This window comes from Maylandia zebra, linkage group LG5 (genome assembly GCF_041146795.1).
Source record: "Maylandia zebra isolate NMK-2024a linkage group LG5, Mzebra_GT3a, whole genome shotgun sequence".
Lineage (NCBI taxonomy): Eukaryota > Metazoa > Chordata > Actinopteri > Cichliformes > Cichlidae > Maylandia > Maylandia zebra.
This window is the reverse complement of record NC_135171.1, coordinates 15,528,532-15,542,234: the sequence shown is the minus strand read 5'-3', so window position 1 is coordinate 15,542,234 and position 13,703 is coordinate 15,528,532. Positions and strand designations below refer to the sequence as shown.

Here is a 13,703-nt window from a genome sequence, read left to right as displayed (position 1 = left end):
CAGTGCAATTCTTTCTTTTTAAAGGAACATTTAGTGAAATCTTACAAGTTGTGTCTGTGTCCCTTGGGATCATTGCTAAATAGCTTGAATGATTTTTCAGAATATGCATTACGTCTGTGTAACCATCATGCTATAAAGGGTTGTGAATTTCCTTGAGGTCTGAGAGAAATCAGTTTCTCCTGGGAAAGAGGCTGACACCCTGTGGCCAACAAGCCAAAATGCTTTCACAGAAATTACAGCGCAAACTAGAATGAGTGACACAATCACTTCCCTTTATTGATTAATTCAGTAAGACAATCATTCTGTGCTTTTCGAAGAATTTATACAGCGTTCATTCCCTCATGCTATCAGCCTTGTTACTTTGCTGCAGAGACAGACAGTGAGAGAACATTATGATTAACAAAGATTTGCATGCATGTATTAAGGTTCTTTAGATAAGATCATATTGTGGCTTTTTCAAAAATGTGACTTATCACCAATTATCTTGCACCAATCAAATACCTTTCTGACGCCCCTGGGTTATTTCATGGATGATCTCTTCGAGCACTGGAGTCACGTGATCCAGCTGTTTTGGTGAAAGACGGACAGAAATCTCCACGGTCTTCTCCTGGGCAGAATATGCACACATAAGTGTTAATGTCTGAAACAGGTCTCGCTTATAAATGAGACACTGAGTCTCAATTGGACTACCCGTATAAATAAAGGTTAAATAAAACATAAAAATAATGCCTTATGTTGAATTTAAAAAGTGTTTTAACTGTGACTGGATTGAAAATATTACACTAGTTGTGAAGGCAATTTGTTTGTCTGTGTGCGCAAGCACTCACAGGATTTCCACCACGTTCTGTCTGAGGAACCTGTTGGACGGTGACTTCTTCAAACTGGCCATCCTCTGATCGAGGCTCCATGTCCTTTCTCCCTTCTCGCTCCTGCAGCACGGACACATGCACGCATAGATGAACAAAATGAGACAAGCTGCTTTTTTTAATTTCTTAAGAAGCTTTGTCTTCTGTCTTTAAGTCACAATTTAAAATAACCTTTATTCATCTTGTGAAACAAATCGCAGTTCATTGCAATCTAAATTTTGTTTTATATCTTTCCTGAGGGTCAAGAACTACAAAACTGAAAAATTCTAGAAAAGAGTGAAAAATGACAGTCAAAATGCAGTAAAGTGATGCCATAAACTATACATAAGCTCAGTGAGTGAGCAAATTCTCCACTTGGACTGTTTCTCTACCGTGTGAGATTCCACAAGGTGCAATTCTGGATCCATGATTATTTTCCTTTTCCATCCTTCCTTTAGCATGCATCGATCTTTGATTCAATTTTTTTCTGGAATTTGTATCATTTCTATGCTAATGATATTCAGATGTCCACTGTAGCTGACTGTTCATCACAGATTAGTCAGTGGCTTCGGTAATTGCCTTGTTTTAAACTAACAAGACTGAGGCCATGATTATGGCTCTTCTTGAAATACATTCAAGAATCAGTCAAGTGATTGCTTCCTTTCGCTCATCTGCGTAGACCAGTGTTCGTTATCATGGTGTAACATTCGACTCCTCAGACTTTGAGTCACACATAAAATCTATCTCACATTCCTGTTACTTTCACTTAAGGAGCATTTCTAAATCGCAAAGTATGGTCCACACCTTTGAACTAGAGAAAATTGTTCATGCATTTGTGTCACCACACCTAGATTATTGTAACACCCTATTTACCGGGTTAGATAAATCATCGCTTTCACATCTGCAAGCGAATTTGCATTACCCGAATTTTATTCTCTTTATGTTGGCTTCCAGTTGAGTCGAGAATTTGTTTTAAAATTCCCACACTTACATGCAACTTCTTGTTAAACACCCTTCTGCTTGCTGTTTTCACTCACAAGCTCTACCAGTTGGTCCCCATACTAGACTAAAGACTAGGAAGAGACACAGCCTTTCAGCCTGTGGCACTAAAGCTCTTGAAGAGTTTACCACTCCAGCTCTGTTTATCCAACTCTGTGGAGTCCTTTAAAAACAGGTAAAACCTTTTCTGTTTAGTGAGGCCTTTTGTTGACATTCTTTAGTTATTTATGCTTTTATCTATTTTTATTCTGTTTTAATATGCTTCTCCATTGATTTTAATTTTAACTTTTAAATGTTGTTCATCCTTTGTGACTCTTGTCACTAAAAAGCATTACATAAATATGTCTGTGAAGGTTCTCAGTCATCCAGGTCATCGTAGTCAAAGGAGCTTGCAAAGAAAAGCGTCTGGACTTCTTTAAGTTACTTGAAGACGTTTCACCTCTCATCCGAGAAGCTTCTTCAGTTCTAAGGTCAAATGGTGGAGAGTCCCAGATATAAACCTAGTGGGAGTGACCCCCCACAGAGGGATAAAAGGACCCCCTGATGATCCTCTAATCGCCTGAGCCAAGGTGTGGGTTCACACCTTGGCTCAGTCTATTCATTACATAAATAGACTGTACTTACTGTGTTATTTGCTAGGGAAAAAAACAACAACAAAAACTTAATAGGCCAATTCTTTATTTGCTACATTAAAAAGTCTGTAGGCAATATTCCACAATATTTTCAGTTATTTCACAGAGCCTTTTGGTTTTTCAGGAACAGTAGTAATCAGTTTACCAGTATGTAAAAGGAACTAATCCTAACCTTCAGAAAAGTTTGGGATCATACACCAATGAGCTAAACAGCTGATTCATGACTGAAAATCATGACTGATTTTGTGGTCTGGATTGACCAATTCTTTCAGCTCTAATTTAGCCCTAGCTGTGCACACATGCTGCTTACCTTCATCAGCATCAACTCTTTTGGGCTAAAAAACGTGATGTGTCCCTCCGTCCTCTGAACCAGCAGCGCCATCAGGCACACCAGCACCACACAACCAGCAACTGCTCCACGCATGCTCAATTTTCTCTGTCCCTTAGAAACATACACATTGGTATATACAGAGCAGAAAGTTCACACACAATACAGTCTGAAGGTGGCCAAGGGGCTCTATTTTGCTGTGGTCGACATCTGACATGACATGCAGCACGTAACCAAGAGCGGACAAAGAAACACAAGGAATCTCATGCTTATGTAATACAGAATTTGGGAAATACATTAGAGATAGGGAGGGAGAAGACTGGGGGGGGGGGGGGGGGTAGAACAACAAACTCCTCCAGGAGCAAGATAGATAAGAGATAGATAAGAGGTTGGAGTCATATTTACAACCAGCAAGACAGGTCTGTGCACAAATGTGAGTAGATGAAAACAGAACATCAAAGAGAAAGACAAACGAGAAAGACCTAGAGGCAGAGAGAGACAGGAGCACAAGAAGCCAGGAGTTACTCACGTGCTGTGTCAGCGTTGGTTAGTTGCTTGAGGAAGTGTGCTTTAAAATGAGCAGAGCTCCAGTGGTCTGAGTGTCAGCTTGTCGCTGTCAGCCTTTATATCAAGCCCTCTCCTGATCCCTAAGCTTTTCACTGTCCTCCCTCACATCCGCTCCTCAACAAGCTCCTTCAAGCATAGTCCTGGAAACACAAATATTGCTCAGGAACGGTTGGCTCATTTTTTTTTATTAGGTTAGTATGCTCACCTAATCTTCACTGGTATGTATAAATTATAAGATGAATGTATACTGTGCAGAGTTTTTAAAATATCTAAGTAGTCATTTAATCATTTATTTTTACTCATTTCAGGAAGTAGAATTAACTCATGTATGTATATAACACATCCTACAAAAGACAAACTGCAAACTGAGAAGTAAATCTCAATTTTTATGTGACTTTCGTTTGAGGCACTGAGTTAAATATAGAAACAATTTCGACAGTCTATTCAAAGAAGTCAGTCATATATCCTTGGCTCCAAGTAATTATCTAACACATTCTGACATTTATGACCTGCTACTAATTTGTGTTTGTGCACATACAGAACCACATGCATCTGTGCCTTGGAAACCTCATGACTTATTTCCTGCACGATGGCGAAATGTTACTGCAATTTATTTTTATTTTGTTGTCAGAATACTCAGCAAGAGTGTTTATTACAGGCATTGCTATTGTTCTATGTGGTTTATTACATTTTAAATGCATAGATGAAGCTCTGTATGCCTTCTCTAGCACTTTATATAACACCAGCACTATGACACACACTATGACTCTTACATTTTTCTAACACCTAGAGTATGTATTTTAAAGTAACATTTAGAGATTTAGAGTCTTTGGGATAAATTATGGAAATTGTATAACCTTTATATTATAATACTAGTAAAGAATATGTATAAACAGTTTAAAATAAACCATGCTGTATATTTTCAAATCTACATTTTAAACTTTGGCGTACAGAATCAAAAACCACAGCAAATGTTTCAAGACATCACTCACTGGGTACTGAATTTGGGATTTTCCCTTTAAAGGGGGAAAATCTCACTTCCAATGCCATGTTTTTACTCTTGGACTCTTGATTGATTGATTGATTGATTGATTGATTGATTGATTGATTCCAACCATAACTAATGATTCTCAGCAGAGCTGAGCAGAAGCAGCTTAAGACTCACTCTCCCAGAATTGAGGTGGGGGGACACTGTGGGGGGACCAGCAAATTCAGGGGGTGCATTGCATTAACTTTTTAGGAATTACAGTCATTGATATCTAAAGTCCCCCATTTTCAAAGGATCAAAGGTAACTGGACAGGTCCCTAACAAGCAATTTTCTGCTCCCTTGTTTCATGACAAATAAAGCAGCTGGAAACATTTGGCGTTAATTCAAGTGCTTTTGACAGTTAATCTCAATGAGAGGTCCAAAGAAATGTTGATGCAACTGAAGGAGTTAAAAAAACATTCACAAAAACACTTGACTTGGTTAGATTTGGTAACCATGTCATTGTAACAAGTCTACGATCAAGAGAGCTGTTCATGGATAAAAATAAGGTGCAAACCACTAGGTACACTCAAGAACAATGCCATTAAACATATAAAGAACCTGCAAAGTTGAGTAAGTGTTGTAAATGTTGACTAATTATACCACAATGACAAGAAGAGAAAAATATGGAGAGAAATACCTAATGATTATTAAAGACGTAATTCTGAAGTGCACAGGGTGGTATTCTGTTCATATTCAGCCAAATACTGCAAAACTGATTAGTCAACACTTCACAGTGCAAATATATAATGACCCAAGGGATAATGCAAAAGCAACTGGTGAGCCATGGCAATGAAATGGGATATTCTTCAATTGCCTATTTATCTGATCCCAACCTAATATAGCATTTTTAAGTAATTAAACACAAATCTGAATCCAGAAAGACCCACACACAAGCAGCAACCAAAGTGGCAAGAGTGCCAGCATAACAGAGCATCTCAAGGAAGAAAAAAGCATTTGGTGATATTTATGGTTTACAGACTTCAGGATAGGATTTTCCTTCAATTAAAAATAAATAAATCTTATTTAAAATGATGCTACTTTGTACAGTTAGTTTTTAACCCGGGGGGACACTGTATAAAAAATTGCTGTAACTCCTAAAAAGCTAATGTAATGCTTTTGTTAAGCGCCTTTAATTAAAACTGAACTGGACTTCAAAATCGCATATTAATTGTAAGATTTGGAATCAATTGTGGTAGTCTGCCGATGTGGTAGTCTGTATTTTTTAAACTACAGTCCCTGGCTATAGATTACGGAAGCGTAGAGCTGCCACCCAGGCACGACCCAGGTACAATATACTATCATGTTTGTACAATATACTTTTCACGTTTGAACAACATAATATCACGTTATTACAATATACATAATTATCACGTTCGTACAATGTATATTGTACAAACAGGAAAAGTATCTTGTTAGAACAATAAACTTTTCACGTTATAACGTACGTGATACACTTGTATTTTTCTTTGGCCTGGGTGGCAGCTCTACGCTTCCGTAGCTCTACGCTTCCGTAATAGAACCTTATATTTTAATATTTTTTTTCTTCAGCATAGGAAATTGGGGAAAGGAAGCAAATTGAAGCTTTCTCGGTCGGGTCTCGCGATGTCAAAGCTGCTACCGCGGGATTTGGGGCGGCGCTGCAGTTTGCTGAAACGCTTGGACGCAGTCTTTTTGCTGAGGTGAAGCAGCATAGCAGACACGAACTGCGTGCTGCCGCGGAGATTTTCCAATCATGGTAAGCTGAGCGGGGTTGGATATTTTGGCATGACTGCAAATTGTTCATTAAACTATGCACTTTAAGTTTCTTTGCAGTTAGTTGGGTTTTAAGAGTACAAATGTCTAGTTAGATTTAGTTCATTTCTGTCGAGCTAAAGGCCCTCCGACATTTGGGGAGCAGTTCCGCTAGTGCTGACATTAGCTGGAAAAATATCTTACTTTAAAGACTTAAAGTGACTAATGATGTGTCCAGCTGTGTTAGTCGCAGTCGTACCAGAAGCACTGTTATATTGACAGTGCTGTAGCAGGTATTGTACTTTTCTAGGGGCCGTGTTAGCACAAGCTAGCTCTTAGCAAGCACGTTATTCGCGGGCCTAGGTCGACACGTGGGTTCATCGAGACTGCAACGTGGTTACGTGTGAAAGTTACGACAAAGCAATGGTAACTAAACCTGAAGTAGAAAAACACTTTTGAAAAAGCTACTGCACATTTATGCCTAAAATTGCAATCTTAGCTTAGGAATTAGTCGAAAGTGAAGTTAGCTTGTGTCTCGCTGGTCAGCACGTGGGGACTAATAAACACTTGATCTGAACGTAGTTTTAGAAACACCTTCCTGTTTTTGCTGGCTGCAAGTGTTACCTGTTGACATCTGTCGTCTAACTCGATTGTGCACGATCACCTTCCCCAGGTGTTGCTGCACGTGTTGTTCGAGCACGCGGCGGGCTATGCGCTATTCGCCGTCAAAGAAGTGGAGGAGATCGGCATGCTGCTGCCCCAGGTGCGTCCCCTTCCCTAACTCCTGTGTACTATCTGTTTTGTGTGCTCTTTCAGCAGAGCACTGATAATTGTGCTTTTGTGTCAGGTGGAGGCGAGCGTGCTGAGCCTCGGAAAGTTTAATAGCATGGTGAGCTTAGCCGCCTTCTTCCCCTTTAAGTCGGCCCAGGCTGCCCTGGAGAACATGAACGCCATCTCTGAAGGTATGTATGATTATCATTTTTCTCTTTAAAAATCTTGTGTGGAAAAGTTCTCAGCTGTAATGATGTTTTTATAATCTGTCAATCCACTGAGTTATTGTGCTGACAGTTTCATATCAACCCTGAACACCTGAGGAAAGACATGGACAGATTTTGATTTGTTCTTTTATCTGTAATAATTGTTAATGAGACTACTTTAATTATATATCCAATTTGTTCTGAGATGGCAAATTATCGGGCTTTAATATAATAATATCACAATAGTCCATGTTGCAGTTTATAGATGGCTTTCCATCTCAACCACATGTCTACAGATATAACTCTTCCATCCCTTGCAGGTGTAGTTCATGCTGACCTGAAGCTGTTCCTAGAGACCAATCTGCCCCAGTCTGGGAAGAAAAAATCAGTGTTGGGGGTTTCTGATGGCAAGATTGGAGCAGCGTTACAAGAAGAACTTAGCAGTTCAATCCAAACTGGAGGGGTGGTGGCTGAGATCACGCGAGGTGAGAATTTTTACCTGAGAGTTATTTCGAAATATGCAAAACGATACTGTTTATAAAATAATGTGGACTGTTGTGATGTGAGCTTGTGATCCTGAAACTCGTGAAGGTTCATACTGAAAATCTGAACAGCCGTTGGACCTGCACTTTTCTGTTGGTGTTCTTCTTAACACTCAGCAAACCTTCTCAATCTGTCCTGTCCCGTCAGGTTTGCGTCTGCACTTCCACTCTCTGGTGAAAGGTCTGACTGCCCTGGCTGCCTCCAAGGCACAGTTGGGTCTTGGCCACAGCTACTCCAGAGCTAAAGTCAAGTTTAATGTCAACAGGGTAGATAACATGATCATCCAGTCCATTGCTCTGTTGGATCAGCTGGACAAAGACATCAACACCTTCTCCATGCGTGTTCGGTAGGAAATTTTCATCACACAGTAAAAGGACTGGTTAACTGGTTTTTGCATAAAATTAAACAGTTTAGGGAACATGTTAAACTTTCATGCTGTTAATCTTTCACTCTTTTTAATGTCAACCTCTAGTTTTGTGGCTTTTCTGTTGACAGATTTGCATCAGGCTTTTTGTAGTTCGGGGTATCGCACATTTTGGGGCGTCCTCCTAATGCTTACCACAGACAGCACACCTCAGAGTGCTGACTGTATAGAAACAGGAGGTACATCAGTTACTCCCAACACTTCTGTTCTGCCAGCTGTTATCTGGTGAGGCAACACTGTTGGGTGGAACATCGTGTATATTTACTAGCTCAGCATCTTGTAGCTGTTTGGGGTGTTGTGGCGCATGCATTCATTTTGGTGTGAAATATCCTGGTGCAAACTGTCAGAGTGCAAGATCATCTAGAACATTTAGGCATCAGTTATTGTCAGTTTTAGCATTCAAGTCTTAAAAGCTCCAGGCTTTTCCTACCGATACAGGACTCTGTGAATAGAATTGGATATCTAAAGAGAAGGAGAAGCTGTAATTTTGAAAGGGATATTTTTCCAGCAGTCTTGAACTTTGTGCCATCTTAATGGGTAGTTCAGCATTTAAATGTTTAGTCCAAAAATCCTGCACTCAAAGTTTTAACACCCTCTTGTTTATCTACAGTGAATGGTATGGCTACCACTTTCCGGAGCTCATCAAAATTGTGTCCGACAACTCGATGTACTGCCGCCTGGCTCAGCTCATTGGAAACAGGAAGGAGTTGTCAGAGGAGAACCTAGAAAGTTTAGAGGAGGTGGTGATGGACAGTGCCAAGGCTCAGGCCATCCTGGATGCATCACGCTCCTCTATGGGTGAGTACACCACACATTCAGAGTATGTGCTGCATAATTTCACAAATACACATCCCGCTTGGGTCAAAGTTAATTTCATCCATATCCAAAGTTAATTTATGCCAGCTTGACTCTGGCTCATCCACATACTCCACATTGTGCCCCTTTTTTGCCCACTCTGGACTACAAGTGTCCTTGGTGTCTAACACAGGGGGGTAGAGTAGTTCTCTCATAAACCTGTAGTGAAGGCATGCATCCTCACTGCGGATCCTGTCGGGAGAAACAATCTCACGTTTCATGCCATGTACTGGTTTAAATGTCACAAATGCAGCACCTGCTAAAAATATAATGCTGATCATCCTCTGGTTGTTTGGTCTTCAGGTATGGATATATCTCCCATTGACCTGATTAACATCGAGAGGTTTTCGAGTCGTGTCGTGTCTCTGGCTGCCTACCGGCTGGAGCTGCAGGAGTATCTGCGGTCTAAGATGAGCCAAGTGGCTCCAAACCTGGCAGCCTTGATTGGAGAAGTGGTGAGTCGAAGTTTTATTTTTAACCCCGACACACGGACCAATGATGTTATACCAAAATCTGTCAATCCACTGAGCCAGTGTGATGAAAAATGTATTCGGTGCTGATGGTCCTCATACTGTGTTGTGCATCAGTGTCAAAATTGTGATTTATTTTTTTTTGCTTAAGGGGGCCATAACAGATTGTCTTATCTCCAGGTTGGAGCACGTCTGATCTCCCACGCCGGCAGTCTGACCAACCTCGCCAAGTATCCAGCATCCACGGTTCAGATCTTGGGAGCAGAGAAGGCCCTGTTCAGGTACTGGGGCACCCCCTCCCTGCTGGGGAAAAAAGTGGCTGCAGTGATGGCAGGGCTGGGCTGGAGCAGAGCTGGGTGACTGGAGAAGACCCAGTCTCCTCTGGAGTGATCCTGCTCGCCCAAATGCACACCCACAGTCTGAGCACCCACTCACAGCACAGAGGTAGAAATTTGGATAACAGTACAGAATGTTTGAAGTTACCATCAACAGTGTCTAAAACTAAATTCTAGCGATAGCGTCCACGTAGAGCTGGGCGATAGAACGATAACGATATGTATCGCGATATAACTTTTACTCGATAGAGAAATTAAGCTATCGCGATAGACCTCGCCGCTCTTGTCCTCTTTAAAAAAAATAAAAAAAAAAAAAAAAGGTCAGCCGATCCAAATCAAGTAGCGCAGAGCTGAACCAATCACAGCCGCAGCGTCACGTCGCGTGACTTGTTACGTACAGCACAAGTGCCAAGCCGCACGTGTGTTTGTTTGGGAAGCAGCCAGCGGGTAATGGAGCCAGCGCGTAATGGAGGAAATGAGTGTGCCGAATAGAAAAATCAACCGAGCGTGACCGAAGAGAAAACAGATGACGGTTCCAATGCCGGAGAGATTGTCGAACGGAAGAGCCATAGAAGCTCCGTAGTGTGAAGGTATTTCGGCTATTTCAAGTCTGACAAAAAACAGAGTAGCGTGCACTGTAAATTGTGCCGAAAGCAAGTCTGGAAATACAATAAACTGGTGCATGCGTCACACTGTGCGCCACGTTATTGTTTCGGTGAAATGAATTTCTACAATACTGTTAATTGTACTCTCTGCAGTGTTTAAATGCTTACATATACACACAGTTACTGTCCCTCCACACATACGACTCGGTTCTGCTTCTATGCCCCAGCTTTGTTTACTTTTTCCCACCGAGGCTTCTAGACTTCTGATTGGCCAACATTTCTGCACGGTTAGGAATCTAGCGCCACCTGCTGCTTTGGCATGTTCATAGCAGCGTTTTCCTTCATTTCTGCCTTTATGTGTGGACGGGATTATTTTTTAAAACGAAAACGGAAAATCTCCGTTTTCAAAAATACCCGTGTACGCGTGGACGTAGCCTCAGTCTCTGACTGGAAGCGCTAATTCGTCATTCGGCTTTTGTCAGACTAAAGTAACTGTTAAAACTGTTTGAAAAGCTCAGCTATACAACAAGGAGAGATTGAGAATTTCCTTTTAGTTCTCAGTTTATTTGATATTGACAAAAGTTAGTCAGTTTTGTCTGTTCTTCTGTAAAACAAACTAAGATTTATTTTTAGAATTAATACTTTATTTCTAAGTGGAATTGACAATTTAGTCAGTTTCATTTGTTCTATTTTGAAACTTAAACGCTTTAGCGGCTGCCTTTTGTGTAGTTTGCAATATTTGCCTTTATTTAGCTGAAAAAGTCTCATGTTCCTTAAGTACATCTACCCTGTTGAACTTATTATGGGAAATAAATATTTAAATAAAAACAAGCTGCTGATTATTTCACATTTTACTTGTGAGCAACGGCACATTTAAATCTTACAAATATAGTTATTTGGCTTATATCGTGATAGATATCGTTATCGCCTGAAATGAAAAAAACATATCGTGATATGAAAAAATCTCATATCGCCCAGCTCTACGTCCACGTAGCTGCAAAGTTAAGTCGTATGAAACGTGTTCTTTTAAGTGCCTTCCAATGTGCATATTTTAATGTTGTCCACAAGAGGGAGCTGTTAAGTTGCTGGCATATTAGTTCTATATGTTAATGTGTGTACTGCCATTTGGATGTGGCTGAACCTCATGTCACTGGTAGTTGTCCTTCCTGATAAACTGCATGTTAAACCTGCGTATTTCAAGTCCGGTTAACTGCTGTGTATAGACTTTGACCAATAGACTGTGAAAAGGTAACATTTCACACCTGCCGTTCATCCTGATTATGAAAGCAGCTGTATTTTCACAGAGCCCTGAAAACGCGTGGAAACACCCCCAAGTACGGCCTCATTTTCCACTCGACTTTCATCGGCCGTGCCGCTGCCAAAAACAAAGGCCGCATCTCCAGATATTTGGCAAACAAGTGCACGATCGCCTCACGTATCGACTGCTTCTCAGGTGAGTGACCCACCACACGCCTGCATCGGCTTACATACATGTGGCATCATTGCAGTGATGCTCATATTTTTCGTCAACAGTATTCAGCCTTAGGGTTGGTGTTGAGAAGCTTTCTCCTGAGCAGAGCCACATGTCTTTTAGGGACACTGATTAGTCAAGTATAATCCGCTGCTTGTTGATTAAGCTGAAGTTTTCTCGCTCTCTTACAGAGTTGCCCACAAGCGTGTTTGGTGACAAGCTGCGTGAACAGGTAGAAGAGCGGCTGTCTTTCTATGAGACCGGCGATGTACCACGGAAAAATGTGGATGTCATGAAAGAGGCTCTCAAAGAGGTTAGCTTGAGATTTTTATTATTGATTTTTAAATGTCTTGTCAAAGGCCTAACAAATGGAGAATCAAGTTCCTGTAAGACATTTCAAAAGTATCTTTGATTCTTTCAATCTCTGTATGCTGTAAGTGATGAGACATCTTTCCCTGACATCTCAGTGAGGGTAAAAGCTGATTTAATGAGCCTGATGCAGCCCCTGGACCTCTGGGGAAAATCTCATTGTTTTACCCTGATTTAACTGAATTTGTCGTGGGGGTTTTTTTTTTTTTCTCTCTCTCTCCTCATCTTAGGCTACTGATGTTGCAGCTGAGATCAAACGCAAACTAGAGAAGAAGGAAAAGAAACGTAAGAAGCGTGAAAAGAAGTTACAAGAACTTGGAGAAAATGGAGACGCTAACGGTGACGCAGAGGTAAGTGTTGTTTTTCTGTGGCCTTGGCATGTTATGATTTGAGATGGGACCCAAACATGGTCTCTTCTCAGTGTACGGCATGCCATATAAGAAGACTCCGAACCATTGGCTGGTCCTAATCAATGGGCTTGATCACTGAAGAGAGTCGTACATTAAAGCTGTATCACAGCCATTGGGCTTTCAGGCTTCCAAGCATTGAAAAGAGTGTTTCTGATATTTAAATTTATTTATTTATTTATTGTCTGAAGGTGGAGAATGGAGAAGAGGACAACACTCTTAAGAAGAAGAAAAAGAAGAAACAAGCAGCTGAGGAGATGGAGGCACAGGCAGAGGAGGCCCCCTCTGGAGAAAATGGAGAAGAGACTTCAGCCAAGAAGAAAAAGAAACGAAAAGCAGAGTCGGAGGAAGCTCCAGATGCCGAGGATGGAGCTGAGGAAACTGAGACTCCTGCAAAGAAAAAGAAGCGAAAAACTGATGCTATGGACACACAGCCAGAGGAAACCCCAGAAACACCCGTGACTGAAAAGAAAAAGAAAAAGAAGAAAAAAGATGCTGCAGAGTAAAGAATGGATGTGTGGACAATAAAATTCTTATTTTTGTGTACAGTTTTTGCTTTAATTCAGATAACCCCTACATAAGGGCGTTAACTGTATGTCTAGTATATCAGTAGCTTTGTTGTACTGTCTCTTATTTTTGTATGAATGCAGGTTATTTTGCTAATGAATGCTTATAACTGTGCCTTGGAGTCGGTAGAATTTACCTGCACTTCTGAAAATAAATTGCCTCTCAAGATTTTTTTGTTTTTGTTAAAAACATTTTTTTGGGGGGGGTGGGGGAGCAGCATCACTGTTAACAGGTAATATTTCCTGAAAACCATCATTGGGAAGCTTTCCAAAAAAAAGTAGTCATGTACTACTGTAACATACCCCGTCCAGTCGGTTCACCTGGCACAAATGACCTTGATTATATAAGTTGGCATTTAAAAGTCACTGTACTGAATGTCCTCATCGGTATGGAGAGGAGGCAGGCACATTTCAATACACCACTGCTCATCGAGGCTAGTCCACATATTTTCGTGTGGACTGTTGACATAACTAAAATAGTCATGCCTGCACAGACTTTCTGAAAGGCTAGTTTTTGGCAATTATGTGCAGAGGCTAACTGAAGCTTA

General features: G+C 40.9%; 2 protein-coding genes and 3 non-coding genes across 6 annotated transcripts; 4 read left to right on the top strand and 1 right to left on the bottom strand.

The window, feature by feature from the left end:
• Window positions 1–251: 251 nt before the first annotated feature.
• Window positions 252–6,897, bottom strand: mlnl (motilin-like). Of its 2 annotated transcripts, none has more exons than XM_076883852.1 (6): window positions 6,758–6,897; window positions 3,334–3,511; window positions 2,787–2,918; window positions 828–929; window positions 502–607; window positions 252–364 (listed from the first exon to the last, which is right to left on the bottom strand). In XM_076883852.1, the coding sequence occupies exons 3-6, from the start codon at window positions 2,898–2,900 to the stop codon at window positions 357–359; spliced, it is 330 nt and encodes a 109-aa protein (XP_076739967.1). In that variant the 5' UTR covers window positions 2,901–2,918; window positions 3,334–3,511; window positions 6,758–6,897; the 3' UTR covers window positions 252–356. The 2 variants fall into 2 exon arrangements, with proteins under 2 accessions (XP_076739967.1, XP_076739968.1); XM_076883853.1 differs by having other exon boundaries at window positions 2,787–2,912.
• nop56 (NOP56 ribonucleoprotein homolog) lies at window positions 6,008–13,324 on the top strand. The gene is made up of 12 exons (XM_004545226.4): window positions 6,008–6,137; window positions 6,807–6,896; window positions 6,981–7,095; window positions 7,431–7,595; window positions 7,801–7,999; window positions 8,688–8,875; window positions 9,236–9,387; window positions 9,583–9,683; window positions 11,647–11,795; window positions 12,005–12,126; window positions 12,413–12,532; window positions 12,781–13,324. Exons 1-12 carry the CDS (start codon window positions 6,135–6,137, stop codon window positions 13,093–13,095), a joined length of 1,719 nt encoding a protein of 572 aa, XP_004545283.1. The 5' UTR covers window positions 6,008–6,134; the 3' UTR covers window positions 13,096–13,324.
• LOC111500511 (small nucleolar RNA SNORA51) lies at window positions 8,196–8,331 on the top strand. Its single transcript, XR_002721144.1, has one exon. It is a non-coding gene; the product is annotated as a small nucleolar RNA SNORA51 (small nucleolar RNA).
• On the top strand, window positions 9,024–9,142 carry LOC111500512 (small nucleolar RNA SNORA26). Its single transcript, XR_002721145.1, has one exon. It is a non-coding gene; the product is annotated as a small nucleolar RNA SNORA26 (small nucleolar RNA).
• LOC111500510 (small nucleolar RNA SNORD57) lies at window positions 12,246–12,313 on the top strand. The gene has a single exon (XR_002721143.1). It is a non-coding gene; the product is annotated as a small nucleolar RNA SNORD57 (small nucleolar RNA).
• Window positions 13,325–13,703: the final 379 nt, after the last annotated feature.

What these genes read in the sequence shown, in the direction of transcription:
- mlnl (XM_076883852.1), bottom strand. Translation starts at nt 2,900, where the DNA reads ATGCGTGGAGCAGTTGCTGGTTGTGTGGTGCTGGTGTGCCTGATGGCG. An exon ending in AAGAGTTGATGCTGATGAAG is followed by an intron (nt 930 to 2,786) that starts GTAAGCAGCATG and finishes TCCGTGCTGCAG; the next exon opens with GAGCGAGAAGGGAGAAAGGA. An exon ending in CAGAACGTGGTGGAAATCCT is followed by an intron (nt 608 to 827) that starts GTGAGTGCTTGC and finishes TATTCTGCCCAG; the next exon opens with GAGAAGACCGTGGAGATTTC.
- nop56 (XM_004545226.4), top strand. An exon ending in TCGGCATGCTGCTGCCCCAG is followed by an intron (nt 6,897 to 6,980) that starts GTGCGTCCCCTT and finishes CTTTTGTGTCAG; the next exon opens with GTGGAGGCGAGCGTGCTGAG. An exon ending in ACCTTCTCCATGCGTGTTCG is followed by an intron (nt 8,000 to 8,687) that starts GTAGGAAATTTT and finishes GTTTATCTACAG; the next exon opens with TGAATGGTATGGCTACCACT.